The following is a 21369-nucleotide window of genomic DNA, read 5'->3' on the forward strand; positions in this document are numbered from 1 at the left end:
CAAGTGTCATCGTCGGGTTTCACCATCGAGCTTCACCGGCACGTCGGCAGCCATCGGGTTTCACCATCGTGTTTCATTGGCACGTCGGCAGCCATCGGGTTTCACCGTCGTGTTTCATCGGCACGTCGACAGTCATTATTATGTATTACTTAGACCTGCATTAGTGTTATTAGTCTGGCTTCAGACAACCGATAGCAATGATATAGTATTCGAGAAAGATTCCTGACTACTAAATATATACGAAATATATTGACGATATTTTTTTCATGCAATTTAAGACTGATTTGTAAAAAATAGTCCCCAGAGTAATAATCAAAACAGACATTTCAAGAAATAAACTTATTATCAATGTTAACAAGGCTGTATCAACATTTCAAGTTGAAATTTATGAACTAAAACACCAAACCTAAGGTGGTATGTACTGGGGGGGGGGGCTGACAATTGCTGTGACAACGGCGAACTGCACTACTTATGTCTTTTCATGTCATGTCATGTCATGTCATGTCACGTGATGTCATTTTCTTGATAACAGCTACAAATTATAGTAGTAAACCAATTTATAAAAAAAATCTTCGATTATTTCAGAATACACGTCAAGCAAAACGTTCTACAAGTGTACATGTAATCAACATCTCGACGGCATCACACGTTCCAACACTGAGAAACTTTTCTGCAGAGTGACAGTTTCATTCATATATTTGATAAGAAAATTGCCGTTATGAGTCCAACTTCTGTCATTTCTAAAGTTTGGATAAACAGAACACGCCTACGTCAAAGATAAAACAATGATCAAAGATTACAACAATTCCTCATGTCACGTGGGTACCAATCGATCTCTCTTCAGTCAACAGAGCATCAGGACGGTCGTCGTGTCCTTTTAGAGTTGACATTTGTAAGGATAAATAGACGGTCCCTGGCCTCAGACGACGAACGATTGAAGTTACTACTACATCAGTTTTACAGAGGTAAGTACAATGTTGGAATCCTGAATACGTATATTTTCTGAATATCAATTGAAACTTCTTTGTCATGGATTCTACTTTTTTGTTGATGTAAATTCTCTTGTTCTTTTTCTACTTTGTATCTCAACTGTTTATTTTGTTTATCTACGAATGCATGTTTACACTGACTGCCCGTAGCTTCATTCAGGTGCGTAGTGGTAGGAAACGATATCGGCACCAAACTCATTAAGGGGATATATGCTGGCAATCGTCCGAGGGACGGCTCGTGACCTGGCTTTGTGGGTTGGGAGAATCAAAGTAAAACGGCGAGAAAAAAAAGGAAAAAGGCAGACATACATGGAAAGGATAGGAAATGTAAAGTATATGTATGCTAATGAACAGGGTGATAAACTGACCTAAACAGTTTAAAAAAACCAGGTCAGACTCTCTGGATGATTCAGCGCATGTCAACACACGGAAACTAAACAATACTACAACTAATATTATACATAATACCACTCATTCATTTTAATATTTTGTGCAAGAAAACTAGAACCGTGGCGAACACGTGGCATAAATTACTACTTTTAGTTTGTAATTACAACATAAAGTTGAATATAGCAGCATTGCTCTGTGACTGACCATAGAACGTGACATCACAACACTTCCCCTATGCTTATAGCGAGTAGAAGCAGGGTCACAACTTGTGTTTTGAATAACGTTTATAATTGACTAAAACCGAAATAACTAGATTTTCAGTTAAGAATCATTACTTTATCGGTCAAGTCAACAAGTTGCCTTAAACCCCCTTAGTAACATTATGGCTTACCAAAACTTGTAATTTCTCCTCTAAATATAAGATTACCTAGTTATTATATTCTCCAAATTCATCCTATTTTACAAAATCTTGAAGATTGCAAGATCTGTGAGTAGGTCAGACCCTTTTATTTACTTTGACCCCTTCTGGATCTGAACTCTCTGGGTCCCCTCCCCCTCAAATGGACACTGACGAATCCTTGCCGTTATCTCAAAAGTTACAATGGGGTTAGTAGTAATTGTTGATACGATTTGATAGCGATCTGTGACTTAAGTACAATGTGCAGTGATAAATCGAACTTTTATAATGATAGCTACCATGTCATGGCAACGGGGCTTGCTGGATAGACATGTAAATATGTCACGGTTGTCTCAATGTCTCACGTTGACTTTTAAAGGAGAAAACCATCATAAAAAACTGGTCACATCACAGCTAGAGTAAAATAGATCAATCGCTGTGAAGGACGACAGTTATGCTGCATTTCGCCCTTTGAAATCAGTTATTGTATCATTTATTTTTATTCGGTGTTTTCTGATCAAATTATCTGCATAATATGATAAAAGACCAAGTGTTTCCCTCATATGGATATGGCAGTGTGATCGACCGATCGCTGGTTCAGAGACATACACATATTTGTACAAAACGGGTGGTGTTAGAATACAGTCAACATCATTATTTGCTCAGGCTAATTCTTATGTTATGTATATTTACATGCAATTCGTATTATCGACCTTCCCCTTTTGGCTAAACTAGTTTGGTCCCAAACTATACCATGATTCAGTCCTTAGTACCAGCACATCTTTATTTGTCATCACTTTATGTTGATATGTATATATATGAATCGATGACGTAATCTTGTTACTCGAAAGAAACATATCAGATCTTTCAGCATGCAGTGTCTTTTATGACAATTTAGAGTTCTGCAGAAGGCTAATGCTGATTGGTCAAACCACACACAGTGGAGGGAAGGGTAGAATACAACCTTTCTCTTACGATCATGTTCGACCGTAGATTTCGTTGATCATTGAAACAAACATCAGCATTTTACACAGCAATGGAAATTTCTCACCCAACAAGTATCCGCTGTATTAAAGTCAAAACGTTCTTTTCGAACTCTTCATTATGAGTTCTTCATTTATCTCGAAATTATACTTTTGAGAAAATAGGTATGTCGTAAATATATGTTTGCATTAGAGTCCCCTATAACATGTTTTACCATGGACTCAAACTTACACAAATGTACTGTTCCTCCTTCTCCAGTGTTACAATGCATACTATCGCCAGTTAAGTTGTAACATCATACAGTTCATAGATACATTTCACTGGCAAAGAAGCGTTGAAAATCATCGAAGAGAACTACTCAGTAAGATCTTTCCGAGGTTCACTTACGCGAGTTGGTCAAGATGGCGGCTGGAGCAGTGTCCGAGCCACAACCTCTGCAAGCCTTCGACTACGTCCTCTTTTTGTTGGTGTTAGTGTTTGTCACGGTTCAAGGAGTCTGGTATGGTTGCAAAGGTGGTGGCCAGTCAACAACTAGTCAGTAAGTCCCGATTTAATACATACATGGTCTATTCAGTGACTATTCCACCATTTGTTAACCATAAGAAAACTGATAGAATATAGACACATTTCATTTGATAATTTCTTCCTATATATTCCTGGAAATTCCAAATTTCGTTTGCTTATATAATATGGCTCCTATATTGACCTTACAATAATCGACGAGACATTTTTTTTAAAGGGGAAACGCCTTCCAACCACCATTTCAAACATATGTAAAACTAACTAAAGTGCGTTTATGTTTGGAATGATAGATTTCTTAACATCGCTTTCTTTGCAGATTCCTGGTGACTGCTAGATCGAGTACAGCACTACCTGTGGCCATGTCTCTCTTGGTATCTTTTATGTCACCCATTACACTGCTGGGATATCCGGCCGAAGTTTACGAATACGGTCTTGGTTACGGTGCTTACTTCTTTGCTTTCTTTTGGATTTATCCTGTCTGTGCGTTCCTCTTTGTACCTGTGTTCTATGGGCTGCCTCTCACTAGCGCATATCAGGTGAGATACTATAGAGGTTTAGATGCGCGTATTTACGTGTGTTCTATACGTGTAGCGTCATAGTCACGTGATTCGAAGCAACTCAGGCGTTCTGTATCAAACGACGCTACGTCAAAATGGCGGTCTACACGTAACTGTAAATACGTGTTGAGTTTTTGTCATTTTCTTATATTAAATGTCGTATTTTTTATATCAAAGTTCGGAAGCATAACTTTAAACTAATTGTTTGGTTTTTGGTTTGGGTAGTTGCAGGAAAAATTGCTAAAGTACGGACAAATTTAGAAATCAAAGGCATGTGTCTGGCTGGACTGAAGATGTCAACGCGCGCGTTCACATTCCACTGCATAACATTACTTGTAATTATGGAACCCATAACTAAACACAATTTTGTACGCGTCAATACTTGATAACGCTCCCGTAGGCGTACGCGTTCTAACGTGTATCTAAACCTCTCTAGAGGGCACGGTACTTGTACACACTGAAACCTTTGACGATTATATACGTTTACAGCTGGAGTGAATATGAAAATTATCTTTGCTTTGATACGCCAGAAACGCATATATAGAGAACAGAAATAGTAATATTAACTTTAGTATTGATCTTAATATTATATATTTATATATAATCCCATGAAATCAATGTTAGTTTTACATCATAATGCTCCTCATATGATTCCGCAGACTACAAATTCTTGCCGGTAATTTATCACATAACTAAGTATTTTTAAAAAAATTTAAAAATTGAATTTTACGAATACTGCGTCGTTTCATCGCACTATATTCTTCATCGCGTAATAAACAAGCCATCGTAGATGACATAGCCCCATTGTTTGGGAGCTATTGATCCCTATTTGGACTCCAAATGGCTCCAGACATGAACAAATCATAACAAAATGGCTGCCTAGCAGTCCTGTTGGGTCATGTTGTGACACAAGTTGACATACATATATACATCACAGTACATTGTCTTTAAATAAAGATTTAATGAAATTGTTCATGGTTGTCTGCGTAATGGTCCCAAACATGGAAAAATCATAACAAAACGTTCAAAGGCAAAATAAATTGACATGCATATGTATGCCATAATGTGTTGTCCTTGTACCAAGTCTGATAGAAATCGTTCTAGTCATGTCCAAGTAATGGTTCTGGACATGAAAAAATCGTAAAAAATGGCCGCCTGAGTATGATTCCACGGACTAATATCAGCTCGAATTTGTATTAGTCCGCGGAATCAAACCAGGAGCATTACGATGTAAAACTAACATTGATTTCGTGGGATTATATTATATATTAGTTGCTATTTTAACATGATATTTTGTATGTATTTGACTTCTATGCAAATGCTGCTCCTAATGTTTTTAGTGAGCCCCTGATATAAAAGGGATGCAGAAAATAAATAAATAAAATAAATATAACTATATGTACCCGTCCATCCATCCATCCACCCACCCCCACACACAAGCATGTACACACACACACACACACACACACACATAAATACATATATACATACATACATACATACACACAGACATGCATGCATACATACATACATACATACATACATACATACAAACATAATACACACACATACATACATACATACATACATACATACATACATACATACATACATACATACACCATCACAGTTGTGATGGTCAAGCCATTTTAGGAATGCCTTTATCTTACACACCAATGATGCCATTAAAGTTAGTTTATGACGTAATTCTACGAATTGATATTACAACATCTAGTATTTGCTACAATTTGTCTTAACAGTATATGGAATGGCGCTATAATTTCTGGAATAGAATGGTCTGTTCCATTCTATTCTTCATCTTAACAGCCTTCTATATCGCAATCGTCATGATTGGTCCAGCACTAGCGTTCGAAGCAGGTGAGTTTAGTATCTTGTTCCTATCAATAGTGAGAACGAGCGAGTTCAATCAATATGCATGAAATGTAGAATGATGTTTTTTTTTGTATTTAATAGCATTTTATTTGGCTTATTACAAAAATACAACTCTTTTATGAATGGAAATTTTTACATACAAAAAAGTTCACATTTCTTAATACGTGCATTTATATTTACTTTATTTTTCTAACCGTAATATGAAACTCTACACTCTGAACATTTGGCAAGTACTTTTTGTATGCCATCAATCTGATGTTTGCCGTAGCAACATGATCTAGGAATAACAAAATTTAATAATAATGACAGTCTATCACCTAGGATGATTTGTCTTGCATTTAGAATAGAATGATGTTTTTTTTGTTTTGTTTTTAAATTTGTTTTTTAATTTTCCAAAAGAGTTGATGAATGATGTTAGCAACAAACCAGTATTACAATCAACATGAGTGACTTTTACACATTTAGAACGATTGCATGTTTAAGATGACCACCACCACCACAATCACCACCACCACAATCACCACCACCACCACCACCACCACCACCACCACCACCACCAACAACAACAACAACAAAAGGAGGAGGAGAAGTAACGACTTTCCTTGCACGCACAGTCATCATATAAACAATCCTCAAACACAACATCTGTAAAAACAGATTTTACAGATTACTTAATTAGAACCGAAGTTTCGATGAATAAAAATTACGGGTATTTTGTCCAGGAGAAATTCTGATGTTTGAACAACAAATTTTACAGCCGAACCATTCACAAAATGTACTGGTCACGTGACAAAAGTTGCTGCAAGAGATGTTGTTCAAGCTGAATTGACCCCCTACTATGGATAGTATTTCCGACAATGTTAATCTGAGTCGATTATTTTACCTCCTTACATGTCCCTTGGTCACTCAGTAATGGGTGTAGACGTCTGGAAGAGTGTTCTTCTTACTGGGATCATTTGCACATTATATACAGCATTGGTAAGTTGAATATATATATACATATATCATAGACCTAATCCAAGGAATTAGGTCAAAGTCGTAACTCCGAGTGTCACGCGTTTACGAATTTATATATACAATATAAACACACACACACACACACACACAATTTACCGTTCCAAAGTAACTATATTGTACTGTCGTATGGGACCATGAACAATATATGAACTGTCAGGTAAGTCATCAGACAACAAAATACAGTCACTAAGAAAATCTTAATTCAGCAAATAACATCAATGCTCCATAGCAGACCGAATGTAACGCCACGTATGCAACCCTTTTCGTTCTGAAATGACTGTATTTCACTGAGTATCCAATTAGATTCTTGAATCCTCCATAACCCCCCCCCCCCAGTTGGAAAAAGGCGTAATGTATGAAGCCAGGTAGTTTAGAAGTTAATGTGTCCATTTTCTATCCATTTCAAGGGAGGGATGAAAGCAGTTATTTGGACTGGTGTGTTCCTCTTCTTAATCATCTTAGCAACTTTAATATTGGTGCTGATTATTGGAACAGTTGAAGGTGGTGGTATATCTTACGTATGGACCTACAACTACGAGGAAGAGCGATTGAACGTCGGATAGTTAGTATAATTAATGTACTACTGAGGGCATGGTACGGTACTCAGAACTCTTTCCATTAATACAAGGAACTTGCATACATGCCATCCTGAATGGCGCATCATGGGAAATCCGGCGCCATCATTTCATTGATATACTGATGTTAAAAACAGTCTGTCGAGCTTATTTATAACCGCAAATATTTAATCTTGTTCCCCCAGACTCTTGCCATCCCAGGAATTGATTAAAGGCGTTTTCATAAACTATGGGTTCTGGAGAGTCGTTTCATGAGATGTTTTACACTGAAGGGACTAAGCACTTAGGAGTCATGGATATTTATTGCTCAACTAAAATAATTATTTTCTTCTTACTCCCATCATATCCCACAGCAAAGATACTCTATAGACTCTGGCACAAGATCAACTTGATGTTTCTCTGAAATAGCAAGTGATGTTAGCTTATGTAAAATCATGAAATGACTCTCCAGAACCCATAGTTTATGGAAATGTCTTTATTTCCTGAAGTGGCGTGCCCCTAGTAAGCTTATATCAGGGATACTTCTGCCCCCTTTTTTCTCTCTTCTTCACAGCTTTCCGTTCGATATCACGGAAAGGGTTACCTTTCTGAACTGTTTTATTGGAGGTGGAATGAACTTCCTGGCTTTATTGATCAGTCAGACCGGAATTCAGCGATTCTTGTCGTGTAAAACATTAACTGAAGCGAAGAAGTAAGTGTGTGTAGCGTCAAAGCGAGGCTACTGACCTCAATCAAAATCATTTTGTTTAGTTGCACTCGACTTTGTCATGAATTTTCCTAACAACGAAATTACTATGATCTGATTGCGCGATGAAAAGGTCCAACCTGTTTCCATTTTAGTCGTGTTTTTGTTTTGTTTAAATTAGCGGTTTATAAGTTGGAATTTATGTTGATGGAACTTGCTAAGCTGCCATTTTGAATGGTGCATCATGGGAAACAACATTATTTTATTGAAAAGATGAATAAGTTACTGTTGAATATAATCCACCACGTGCATTATCCTATATAAATAATGCGATTTCAATAAATTTTGTAAATCCTTAAAAGAAATAATCTGGTTTTCGTTCTTTTCTTTCCTTTCTTTATAGAGGTGTGATGTACAACCTTCCTTTCCAGTGTGTCTTTCAACCTGTCGTCTACAGCACTGGTGTCGTCTTGTATGCCTATTACAACAGTATGCATTTTACATACCATTTTAGGTCTAAAATATATTGTACAATCACTGGCGTCTTTACGGCATTGTCCAAAATGCACTGTCATCAAAAATAAATATGCTCAGGATTGAAGAATGCGACAGTAAATATTTCCATTCTCGCGAGACAGAGTAATTTCTCGCCGATATAGTAGGTATATGTTTTACCGTTGCCGCAAAGAGGTCTCGAAGTTTTGCGATATTGCGAATAACCGTACATCTTAGAAGCCATCCATGTATGCACAAACGAACAGATTCACCCTCTTAGCCTAAACCGATGCGATTTTGAAGCTAGCATCGATCGGTTGTTTTGAACGATATCGTTTAAAAAAAAAACCAATTCACGCCATTTCACATCAAAAGACTCCCGCTCGTAAAGATTGCATGGTCAGTCATGAAATCTCAATGAGTGCATGTCACCTACACTATCATCTACAAACTTGAACTTCGGTACGTACTGACATCCCATAATTTTACCTTCTACAGATAAAATGATGCCATTTGATCCAGCGATAAACAGTACATTCCCTCCAGGTAATACTTAAAATAATTGAGAACCAATAGCAATTTGTGAATCGACTTAGCGTATGTCCCAATGCTATCAAACTTAGTATCTACGATAATGTTACCCGCGATTTTTTTTTACCAATGTACAGTCTGTTTCATGTTACCGTTCACTGGTTCTCTTTGATACAACAACACAGAAGCCAAAATATTCTACATTAAGATAACAGGATTGTAATTTCTTGATACATCGTGTCCAAATGCAATGAACCAGTTGAACCATTTTGTGTCTGTAATTGGGTAAACATGTAGGCATCTTGAATAAATTAATACCTAAAATAAATAAATAAAAAATAAACAAACAAACATACTGCAACTAGGCGCAGGCACGCGGACGCCAATGTTTAGACCTACACTGGTTACACTTTAGTTTATTTCATTTAGACAAGAACTGTCTGATGTACACTAGTTCCTTATTGGTTTCTGAGAGGTTGTTTCAAAGAGACTTGGTGAATTGTACCGTGAAATGGGTTGTAAAGGACATAACGTGACAGTGACTTTGAGGGTTAAGATTTTCTGTTTAATCACGCCGTACAATCATATAGCAGTCTATTCAAACACGTACTACATGTTACTTATAAAACATGACATGTCCTGTGATTATTTACAGGATCGACTTACCCTCCTGATGACCATGCCCCGAGGTATGCACCGTATTATACAGAGTCAGACCAGGTAAAACTAAAATTGTTGAATACAAGGTTCTCCCACGACTAACCCAGTTGAGTAAACGTTATCAGTCACCTTGAACTGAACAGTAATATCAACTCATTGTTACATAATTAACTCTACAATAACTTAATAACAATTTGTAAATACGTTCTGATATTATTATGACTGAATAATATATCTGCGTATGAGATCATGAGAGAATTGTTGATATTTTGGATCAACGAATTAAACAATCGAAAAATTGGATTTTTTTTCATCCGTGTGCTACGCATAGTGTAGATATTTTTCCTAGTTTCCTTTTCGTCTTTTTGTATGACTATTTTTTTCAAAGATGTTATGATGTGAAACACATTGATGATCTATCTATTCTTGTTTAGCCGCCGTCGATTTTTAACCTTTCGTTACTGAACATAAGCGATGTTAAATTTGGAAGACCGTTGGTGAGTTCTTCTATTTTGCATTGTATGGTTATAACATCATATATCATCGTTTTCATATCATTTTTCTATTTCCTAGATTCTTGTCTATTACGTCAGTGAACAATTTGGACATATCCCAGGGTTCCAAGGGTTGTTCATGGCGGCAATCTTCGCAGGAGCGCTAAGGTAAAACATAACATTTATTATAACAGGTGCAACATATTGTACGTTAGGAATTCAAACAGGTGAAACAATGTATATTTCTCTGAATTGAAACGGTGAAACATAATGTATTTTTCTAGGAATTGAAACAGTTGAAACATAATGTATATTTCTAGGAATTCAAATCATTACAATGAATATTTGTAAGAATTCAAAAATTCCGTTGTTCATGTTTACGAAGGTGAAACGTTTTTTGTGTAGCATATTTTCAAGAATTCATTGCATATTTCTTGTAATTCAGACATTACAATGCATGCAAACGCATTTTTTAAAAATTCAAACATTTCGTTGAACATTCAAGCAGGTGAAATATAACACTGTGTATATCCAAGAATTCATGACATCACATAGTATATTTCTAGGAATTCGAAAACATGGAACATCACAGTAGATTTCCAAGAACTTACTGTACTAATGTAATGTAACTATAGGTAATACGTGTATCTTCTTTCAAAGTCTTTAAAGGCCCGTATTTCAATCCCGGGTCACCGCATTAGGGACTACTCCACCCAGTACACTGCTTACATTTTCTAGGTCTATCTAACGATCGTGTCGGCACCTCAAACACTATACGTCACTGTTAGTATTTGCATACTATTGTACATTTCAGCACTGTTTCATCATGTCTCAATTCCATGGTCGCTGTTACGCTTGAAGACTACGTGAAACCATGGAGACGGTGGAAGGCACGCAGAGCTGGGCGATCTGTATATAGCAACGACAAAGTTGACACAATGGCTTCAAAACTTCTAAGTAAAATTTTATTTGTCATTTTCGTCCTCTTCACGTCTTTAGACACAATGGATAGATGGATGGATGGGTGGATGGGTGAGGGGCGCAGAGCTGATTGATGGATGGATAGGTGGATCACTGATGAATGTTTGGATGGATGGATGGATGGATGGATAGGTGATGGATAGTTGGATGGATATCCGGATGGATGGATAGATATATGGCTGGATGGGTTGGTGAGGGGTGGATAGATGATGAATGGATGGGGATGGATGGGTGAGGGGTGGATAGATGGATAGCTGATAGATAGATTGATGGATGGGTGGATTGACTGTAGACAGATGGCCAGACAGTGGACTACATATAAGGCTATACACCCTAAAACAGTTTTAATGTTTACTAGTTTATCTCGATTAAGATGGTTAATCTTTTAGGCTGGGTTCTCATACATACATACATACATACATACATACATACATACATACATACATACATGCATTACATACATACATATATTACATAACTTATCGATCAATGCCGTACATGTGAAATGTCAGTAAATAAGTCAGTAGAGCCATATTCTATTTTCAGCTGTAGGTTACGGTGGACTCGCTCTCCTCCTGTCATATATTTCTACAAATATGGAATCTTTGGTTGCCATTAGCAACGCTGTCTTCGGCACAGCAGGGGGTCCAGTTACAGGCGCTTATCTCATGGGGATGTTATATAAAAGATCAACAAAATGGTAATGTGGTGATTACTTGAGAATTCTATACATTTCGTAGCCATATACAAATATACTATTCCTTACTCTTTGTTGTCGAGAAAGTGAAAAGCTGGCTGGAGCTTGGACTCGAATCCAGGACCAAAACAAAGAGAAGGGTGGTCTGGTCAGTGGATGTCGGCCTGGGTAGCATGGTTGATAGTGCATCCGTCTAATGGTCGGAGGGTCATGGGTTCGAGCCTCGGCACTGGTCAGCTTTAACCCTTCTCGACTACACTATGTTACCATACTATGAATTATATGTTACCATACTATGAATTATATATATATATATATATATATATATATATATATATATATATATATATATATATATATATATATATATATATATATATATATATATATATATATATATATATATATATAAAACTCGGTGAGTATCAATCTGCGAAGACAGTGCTCTATACCGCAGTGGCAGAGCGTAATAGTTTTGGTAGTACTGGAACTCTTTCTTGGTTGTAACTCGGAGTTTCACGCATAGTGCGATCATCAGACAACCTTGTCATCGTGAAACTCCGAGTTACAACCAAGAAAGAGTTCCAGTACTACCAAAACTATATATATATATATATATATATATATATATATATATATATATATATATATATATATATATATATATATATATATATATATATATATATATATATATTTACGAATAAATGAAAGAAGACGAGTATGTTATTACACAAAGTCAGCGAGTCCACCTGCTCATACATACACCTGGTGATCCTTTTGGTGAAATGGACCGTAGTGTAATAATTTAATACTGACATACTCGTCTTCTTTCATTTTTATGCATGCATGAAATGCTCTCCAAGCTGGTTGAGCACTCTACTTGGCGAAAGAAGAATGAAACTCACTCTCTCTCTCTCTCTCTCTCTCTCTCTCTCTCTCTCTCTCTCTCTCTCTCTCTCTCTCTCTCTCTCTCTCTCTCTCTCTCTCTCTCTCTCTCTCTCTCTCTCTCTCTCTGAGTAGTCAACGAGTTTTTGTCCCTAACTGTTCTTTTTTGTTTTCAAACAGAGTTTCCCTACTTTTTCGTCCATCATATCTCTTCCTTCTGTACTTCTCATGTCTACGTCTTTCTGACGGTCTCTCTGTCCATAGTTACGTCATCCTCTCTCTATTTCTGTCAAAAGGGGTGTGTTTATAGGTATACTGGCGGGTTTTGGAATGGGATGTTGGGTAGTAGTTGGCGCCGTCATCTATGCAGACAGACTTGACGAAGTTCTAAGAATATACTCGGTGAGGTTGCCCTAATTTATTCATTTTATCCATCTGCTCGTAAGTATATTTGAATGAAATTTAAAAAAAAAAATTTCACGTTGGTTTTTGATAAAATAAACAAACGAATTTTTCGTGAAAACAGAATGGTGCAACGGTTTATTCCATCAACGTATGTATTAGGCCTCAGACCATTATATAAACTTTTGTGTCCGAGATTAGGCACCGAGGGATACGTTTTTGATGAAAATTTAAGTGAACAATGGGGAGGGTGGGGTTCATTGTCTTGCGAATGCTAAACATTATAATCGCAATATTGTGTCTTCTTCATCAATGTTTCTAGTTGTCCTTCATGTGGTACAGTACTTGGAGTTGTTGCATAACTCTTATAGTTGGCGTATTATGCAGCGAGATCAACCGACTGTTTTCAAAGGAAGAACGAGAACTTGCGAAGAATATTGACCCTGCTTTGTTAGCAACGTGTCGAAGGTAAAGTTGGTGTATAATGAATTCACTGAGCGCCGTAATATGACTAAGATGTATCCAAGACGTGGACTATGTAGTCGCGATATCAGGTTGGCCAACTTGAAAATGTTACATTTTTGAGGCGGAGATAATTGAAAAACTTGTCGGTATGGTGAAAACTAATCGGTGTGCATGTTTCTATCTTTTACAGACCGAAAGACTGGGAGGAAAAGACCCGTTTCGGCATACCTGAGACGGAAGAAGAGGATATAACTGTCGTTGGTGGCGGTACACACAAGCAAAATGACGCCAGCCAAAATACGCTAACATCTCTTGTCGTAACCGATTCCAATTATAACATGGCTGGCGATGAAAATTTGGATACAAAATCATCGGATTCACATAACGCCGGAGATTCAAACTTACGACAGCGAGAAGTGAAGTTCGTCATCAATGAAGCCTTTGATTCCACCGAGGACACGGTAATTCTCGAAGATGGTAGTGCAAGGACCTGGTTATAGTACGAATCATAGTCTGCCATCACGGTCGTGATGAAGTAATTTTAGAACAATGTTCTGGCTTTGATGATATCCTTGGTTAACATTTAAATTTAGAGAACTTGTCGTTTATCATGTTTATAATGTGTGTGGTAATTTGAATTCAAGAGAATAAACTGCAAAGCAAACAAACAAACACAACTTAGTCTAGAATTTTGCCCATGGAGGGCTAATAAAGAGCTAGAGGTCGATTTGGCAATGACCAATTTTTAAAAAAAATGCTTAGAAAGCTGTTCTATGCATGAATAAAGAAGTCAATAAGGAAGAAGCACATACTTTTCAAAAGAGTGGTTCAGAACACAGACAACTAAAAATCTTCTTAGTTGTCTGTGTTCAGAGTAATTGCAATGATATTATTCATCCACAATTCAAAAGTTACAGAAAGTTTTTGACAAAGGTTTCGAGGAAAGCTACGGAACAGTATTATTCTGACTTGTTTAGTGTACATAGTAACAACATGAAGGAAACATGGGGAGTAGTAAATGAACTACTAGGCAAACATAGAAACAAGGAATGGTTGATAACTAGCACATTGAAAAGTGATTGTAATGGAATTTCTTTTGTTCACACAGAGATGTCAGATATTGTTGAAGATTTTAATATTTCTTTGTTGATATTGGTGAAAACCTTGCAAAGGATATACAGGCATCCGTAAACTTTCGGGATTTAATGGGTGAAGTCGTACAGCGCGCACGGTTTCTTCTTAAAACTTATTACAATGGGGTAAGTTGAAAACATGATTGCAAGTTTGGACATACATGAAGCTACAGGCTGGGATAAAATTGACGCCAAATTGTTAAGCTATGCCATGCCAAAACCATTTGTGCCACATTATAAATTTATCTTTTTCACTGATTGTTTCTCCGATTGTCTTGAAGTTGCAAGAGTTTTACCACTTTTCAAAAAAAAAGTAACCTGGAAGACCCAAGAAATTACCGACCAAATCTCTGTTTTACCTAATAAGTAAAGTTTTTGAAAAGATGAAACACATTAAAGTACTACGGTACCGGAAACTCAACACTGTATATCACATTAGGAATTAGTTTTTATCACCATATTAACATCTCAAGAAGTGAATACAGAACATGTTATCAGTGAGTGCGTGACAGTTTGCGAAATTTGATTAGAAGTGTGAAAATGAAGTTTAACATTTGCATCGATGCAAGATCGAGACCGCCGCCCGAGTCGCCTAAATGAACGAAGTTCGTTTATTGAGCTTGTGTGACATTAATGTGCGATTGAGACCTTAGACCTACAAAAAATAATTGTTTTGTCGCGAGTCAAACGAACGATAAGATGTTGGAAGTTTATCAAGATTTTTATTGAGCAATATAACAAGATGTAGAAATGTCATAAAGATGTTTGCCGAGCCAGAAAATGTACAATATTAGTAAAAATCTTGTCGAGCAGACGATAATTTGTTCCAAACTAAACGTCTTCCACAGTAAACCCTGTCGTTCGAAATAACACTTTCTTGTAAACACACAGAGCCTGTTCGTCTAATTGTACTATGGTGAAAACAAATACGGCCGAACGTTTTGAAAATGACATTTTTAACATTTGACTGCTCAAGATAATTGCCCGTTCGTGCATTAACATATTTAACGTTTAAGTTTCTGGTACATTTATGTCGCGGCTTTCTTTCCTGCTGTTATCTGCACACCACTTTGAGACTACCATGGCCAACGCTCCAACAGTCAATATCCCAGCAGCGAAATAAAAAGACAGATTGTATGACCCAGTCTGATCAAAGAAATAACCTGAGAAAATAACACGAATCAGTTTCTTTAAAAAATGTTAAAATTGTTAGTAAATGGATAAATAAATAAACAGATAAATAAATAAATAAATAAATAAATAAATAAATAAATAAATAAATAAACAAACAACAGTTGATTTGCATCCCATCGATGACGAGTAATGATGTACTGAAATCTATATATGCACTTCCAATTTTATCATCGAACGGAAAAAATACTATCTGTGATGAAACACACATGTATATGCTGACATACATACACACACACACACACACACACACACACACTCACTGAGCAGTTTCATTGGATACACAGCATGCACACAACGTACATGTGCGTACGCATGGACGTACGCACCCCCACCCCACACACACGGAGGGTACACAAAGTTAGTGTTCTTCGCCTCCCTACTCTTAGACTAATACGTGCGTTACGAACCTGATAGAGGTGGGCCAATCAGGAATCCGATACCAACAGGAATCATTGCAACACCGACGCCCTCAGCAAACCTTTCGACTCCTACAATCTGCTTAATACATGGATAGTCCACTGCTGAAAACATACCACGACTCACGCCCATGACGCTCGCAATTGCCATCAATGGGGGATACGAGTTAGTTTTTGGCACGGCGACCGTTGCTGCTGCAAACATTCCAACTCCGAAACAATGTGTGTAGACTCTTCCGCTTTGCAATCCACAGCAATCTAACAGAAGACCGGTAGCTATAGAGCTAATACAAGTTACAATACCCATAATTGACATCAAGAGAGCTGCGTCTACATGACTTGTCCCTTTTCTGATGGCTGTATCGACTAGATGGGTATACACAACAGCTGTGCCAAGATTGTAGAGTGCGTAATATATGAGCAAGGCTATGAATAAAGGAGTTTCTTTGCACAATCCTAGAGTAACCTTTTTCTTCCGTGTGGATTTTATTGACTTTTTACTCTCTTTCATTCCGCGTGGTTTGCTTCTTTTAGCACATTCCCCACCTTCTTTTTGGTTTTCTTCCATGCACATTGTTTCCCCGAATGCTGGGTTTTCAATACCATTATTAGTTTCAACACCCCCGTCAGCATCATTAACGATTTGAAGTTTTGACCCTTCTCGAGGACTACTTGACTGTAAGTGTATTGGTCTGAGCAGCGCTGCAGACACAGACATATTAGCGGAGATGGATGCAAATATCATTAATGTACCTCTCCAACCATAATGATCAAGTAGAAACTGACAAAGTGGCGGCATTATAAACGCTCCTGCACCAAGACCTCCAAGTGATATGCTGCTTGCAAGGACGTAGCGGTTTTTGAAATAACGTCCCAATGAAACCATCGTTGGCATAAAAACCAAACCGAAGGAGCTTCCTAGAAGGATAAATTTTTAAATAATCTGTATTGTTTGCTAGCAAAGAGGATGGTACTCAAAATTTATCTATCGTTGTTCTCTAGACTTATTTTCTTTCAGTTTACAAAAAATAAATCTAATGCTTAGTTTACATACTGCGCCTTGCAGGGTACTGTTCACTGGCTCTGATACAACCACACAGAAACTGCACATTCTGCACTTTACAATGTAAAGATGGTTAAATATGTAATATATATTCCGAAATTATGTGATATTTGATCAAAAACTTTCTATCGTAGAAAATTTTTAGGCGTTGTAATTTCCCATTTGAGAATGGTATTATATTTGGGCACAAAAAGCTGTTTGATAAATATAATATTCCCTACCTGCAACAATTCCAAGGCTTATGTACAGATATACAATGCCAGTGGCAAACGAACTCGCGAAGAAGGCCAAAAATGATAACATACCACCAAACATAGCAACCTTTCGGAAACCAAATTTCTTGGTGAGTATTGCAGCAAGTGCACCTGGAATATATTGTAACAATAATTTGCATAATTAACGATTTCCTGTAATTAGATAATATCTTGAGAAATGCATTTATGCTTCGAGGTTCATGTTGATGAGTAGTTTGCCCAATTGGTTGCATTTCTATCTTGTAAAGGCTTGTTCATTTAAATTTCACCGTCGTGGTGTATGGAGATCAAACACCGACGACGTCTTTTTTTCTGCCATAGATATTGTCTATCGGTTTGTATATCAGAGGTCGTAGGTCATGTAAACCTTCGAGTTGACGGCTCCTTGTGATGTGCCACCATAGTGTAACATTACATGGGAGTATGCCTAAAACCACAGTGGGTCATGCATCAGACTACTCGTCTCCTTTGATCTATAATCATATTTCCAGTGTTTAACAAAGAGATTTCTGGGTTTTTTTTTGTTTAGCATTGTTGATTATTATAATGTGGCCATATGTAAATCTAATTGCCCCGTTTTCATTTTCTCTGTTAGTGTTACTACTATCTGATTTTTCAATCTACGATAGAAATCCTTCTACCTGCAACATCTAATTGCCAGAGTTGTTATAGTCAAATACAATGTAGCCGACAGTTATCGCATGCAGACAGACCAGATATGCTCTATAATGGCCATGTTTGAAAAAAAGGGTCATTATAAACACACTGAACTCGGAATAAAGTTGGCAAAAGCACTGAAACATGTACTTGCTGTTGTAACTATACATAATTTCTCCATTTGAAATGTTTGCCTATTTTGTCCTTGTGTGTTCAACTTTAATAAAGGTGTGTACCCCAAAACGATTTTGTTGAGGTATTTATTTCTCTATCATATTGGTAGTATGTAGGAAATGATAAAATAACAACTTTTTGTGGCAATTGCAACTGTTGTAGACAGAGAGGTTCCTATTGTAGTTACCTCCACCAAAATTAGCAGCCGTGAATACAGAAACAATTCCAGATGTTACTGCACCACCGGCCCCAAATACGTCAAGGAATTTGACGTATACAACTGCCATCGCTGCTTCACTCCCGCGCATTATCAAGGTGACGACAAACGCGCTAGTCATTACCACCCATCCCCATCCTCCGTCAGGTGGCTCTGCCAACTCTCGCTGGTTTTTCTCATCTGAATTTCTTTTGGCCGACATTTGTAGTATCCCTGTTGTCCACGCCGCTGTTTCTTCTATTCATGGGCGTTTACTCTCTGTAATTGGAGGAGATATAACTACATCCCGTACAGTTAGTAGATAATACTGTAAGCATATTTCATTAAGGGATAACATGACGTCAGAAATAGGGTAGGTAGGTTGGAATTTTATTTTATTTTATTTATTTATTTATTTATTTATTTATTTATTTATTTATTTATTTATTTATTTATTTATTTATTTATTCGCAGACTAAGCTTATCCTGTTTAAATTCAACTTATACTCTTAAAGGACATGGAATGTGATTTTATAGAAATGTTGACCAAAAGTTACACGGAAATAGATTCTGAGGTGAATTATCACCATTTTACCTGAAATGTACATGATAATAAAACAAAATATCGAGCATGTACAGGTCAAAATGAAAGAGAGATACGGTAGAAAAAGCTTCGCGGAACATATTTGAAGACAGAGAAAGAGTACATTTGCATAATCCAGCTATTATCAAGCAATCCAGAAATTTCACAAGAATTTTCGCGCACCGTATAGAATAGTAGAATTCATTTCACCTTGAAGCCCCCCTGTGAACTACCGTCTGAAATTTGTTCATTCGAATAGACTCTATATCCTAAGGGTAGATGATCATAATCGTTAAAAGCATGAAAAACTTAGACCGGCATATTTGATTGGTAGTATGCCAGATATAAATTCGTCATCGACTTGTTCTGAGTGTGATGAACAGCCTTAGCAACAATATACAACAGATACAGGTCAGGTAAAGACTGATTTTTTTTAATATTCACAACCACATTCGGATCCGAAGATCCGGCATCTGTTTTTATTTGCAATATATATATATATATATATATATATATATATATATATATATATATATATATATATATATATATATATATATATATATATATATATATATATATATATATATATATATATACATCAACATGTACGCTCATATGTACATCAACATCTCCTGACGAGTGATTTACTCACGAAACAGGCTTGTAGAGACGAAAAACCCGACTTGATTTTCTTCTACCCTCAACATATATATATATATATATATATATATATATATATATATATATATATATATATATATATATATATATGTGTGTGTGTGTGTGTGTGTGTGTGTGTGTGTGTGTGTGTGTGTAGGGGCGCGACACTGTCTGACGACCCTTGGCACACAGGCTCCGTATATTGTGTAAATTTTCATTGTAATGTCTGGAGAGTGACTTGTAAGACTTTGTAAGCATGCATGTGAATATGTCTGCTAGACTTTTGGTGTTTGTTAATCCTTTGCATTGTCTGGGACTCCGCAAAAAACAGTTTTTGTGACAACAAGTGCTGCTCAGAATGGAACACTCGCCATCTAGTATACCTACTCACGTGAGTACCTGCTGAGTTTGAGAAATACCGATGCATCGACACTGACTAATAATCTTAATTGGCAAGAATTTGAACGAATGACATCTAAGCACAAGAAGAAGAGAGGGTCCAGGGGTGGTATAAGAAACAAGTTGAGGAAAAGGGGTAACAGGTTTCCCCTTCCAGCTATCACTTTGTCAAACGTACGTTCTCTGCAGAACAAGATGGAAGAACTCGCTGTTCTCACAAAATATGACTGCGATTTTCGGCAAAGTAGTTTATTTTGTTTCACCGAGACATGGCTATCAGAAGATACACCCGAAGTTTATTTGGATGGATATATAACATGATAAAAACATCACTCAAAAACGAGTTGATGGTGGTTTGTGTATGTTTGTTAATAAGAACTGGGCAACAAACTTTACAGTCAGAGAAAAAATCAGCTCAAAGCACTTTGAAATTTTGACAGTGTCATTCAGACCATTCTACGTTCCACGTGAATATGGACAGATTACAATAATACTCGTGTACATACCAGGCCCTGACTACACAATAGCCGCTGAACGCATAGCCGAAAGCTACAGTAGAGAGCTCAACAGGTGTGTGGACCAACCCATGTTCTTACTCAGCGATTTTAACATCTGCGACATCGCAAAACAGCTGCCACATTTACACCAATATGTGTCTTCACCAACGCGATTGAATAAGGTGTTAGACAAATGCTAGCCTATGGTACCATCTCAAATGCATTTTCAGCTAAGTGTCGACCTCCCCTTGGTAGATCAGATCACAACGTTGTACATTTACTGCCAACATACCGTCAAAAACTTAAACGAGAAGGTCCGCGAACACATCAGTACAGTACCTGGACACCAAACAGCGTCGATCAGCTACAGGCCTGTTTTGAAACAACTGACTGGGATGTATTTTTTGAAAGCTGTCGCACGAATATCGAAAATTTGACTGATACCATCACATCTTATATTCAATTCTGTGTGGACTCTATTATCCCGACAAAAACAATACGCATTTTTCCTAACAACA

At 37.0% G+C, this 21369-nt stretch overlaps 2 protein-coding genes across 2 annotated transcripts; one reads left to right on the forward strand and one right to left on the reverse strand.

Annotated features, from left to right (window-relative positions):
* Positions 1-3161: 3161 nt before the first annotated feature.
* On the forward strand, positions 3162-14122 carry LOC144443625 (sodium-coupled monocarboxylate transporter 1-like). Its single transcript, XM_078133172.1, has 15 exons — positions 3162-3298; positions 3599-3818; positions 5600-5717; positions 6643-6710; positions 7157-7311; positions 7878-8015; positions 8413-8498; positions 9003-9050; positions 9691-9755; positions 10269-10357; positions 11004-11146; positions 11717-11870; positions 13052-13157; positions 13480-13625; positions 13813-14122. The coding sequence occupies exons 1-15, from the start codon at positions 3162-3164 to the stop codon at positions 14120-14122; spliced, it is 1983 nt and encodes a 660-aa protein (XP_077989298.1).
* A 1644-nt stretch (positions 14123-15766) lies between these two features.
* LOC144443636 (monocarboxylate transporter 13-like) lies at positions 15767-18932 on the reverse strand. The gene is made up of 4 exons (XM_078133182.1): positions 18701-18932; positions 17650-17793; positions 16357-17283; positions 15767-15918 (listed from the first exon to the last, which is right to left on the reverse strand). Exons 1-4 carry the CDS (start codon positions 18930-18932, stop codon positions 15767-15769), a joined length of 1455 nt encoding a protein of 484 aa, XP_077989308.1.
* Between the last annotated feature and the right edge of the window lie 2437 nt (positions 18933-21369).

Source organism: Glandiceps talaboti, chromosome 2 (assembly GCF_964340395.1).
Source record: "Glandiceps talaboti chromosome 2, keGlaTala1.1, whole genome shotgun sequence".
NCBI classification, from domain to species: Eukaryota; Metazoa; Hemichordata; class Enteropneusta; family Spengelidae; genus Glandiceps; species Glandiceps talaboti.

Coding starts and splice junctions, on each gene's coding strand:
- LOC144443625 (XM_078133172.1), top strand. CDS start 3,162: ATGGCGGCTGGAGCAGTGTCCGAGCCACAACCTCTGCAAGCCTTCGAC. Junction 3,819..5,599: donor CTCTCACTAGCGCATATCAG/GTGAGATACTAT, acceptor TTGTCTTAACAG/TATATGGAATGGCGCTATAA. Junction 9,051..9,690: donor AAACAGTACATTCCCTCCAG/GTAATACTTAAA, acceptor GATTATTTACAG/GATCGACTTACCCTCCTGAT.
- LOC144443636 (XM_078133182.1), bottom strand. CDS start 18,932: ATGTCGGCCAAAAGAAATTCAGATGAGAAAAACCAGCGAGAGTTGGCA. Junction 17,284..17,649: donor AAGCCTTGGAATTGTTGCAG/GTAGGGAATATT, acceptor TTATCCTTCTAG/GAAGCTCCTTCGGTTTGGTT. Junction 15,919..16,356: donor GATTGGCCCACCTCTATCAG/GTTCGTAACGCA, acceptor TTATTTTCTCAG/GTTATTTCTTTGATCAGACT.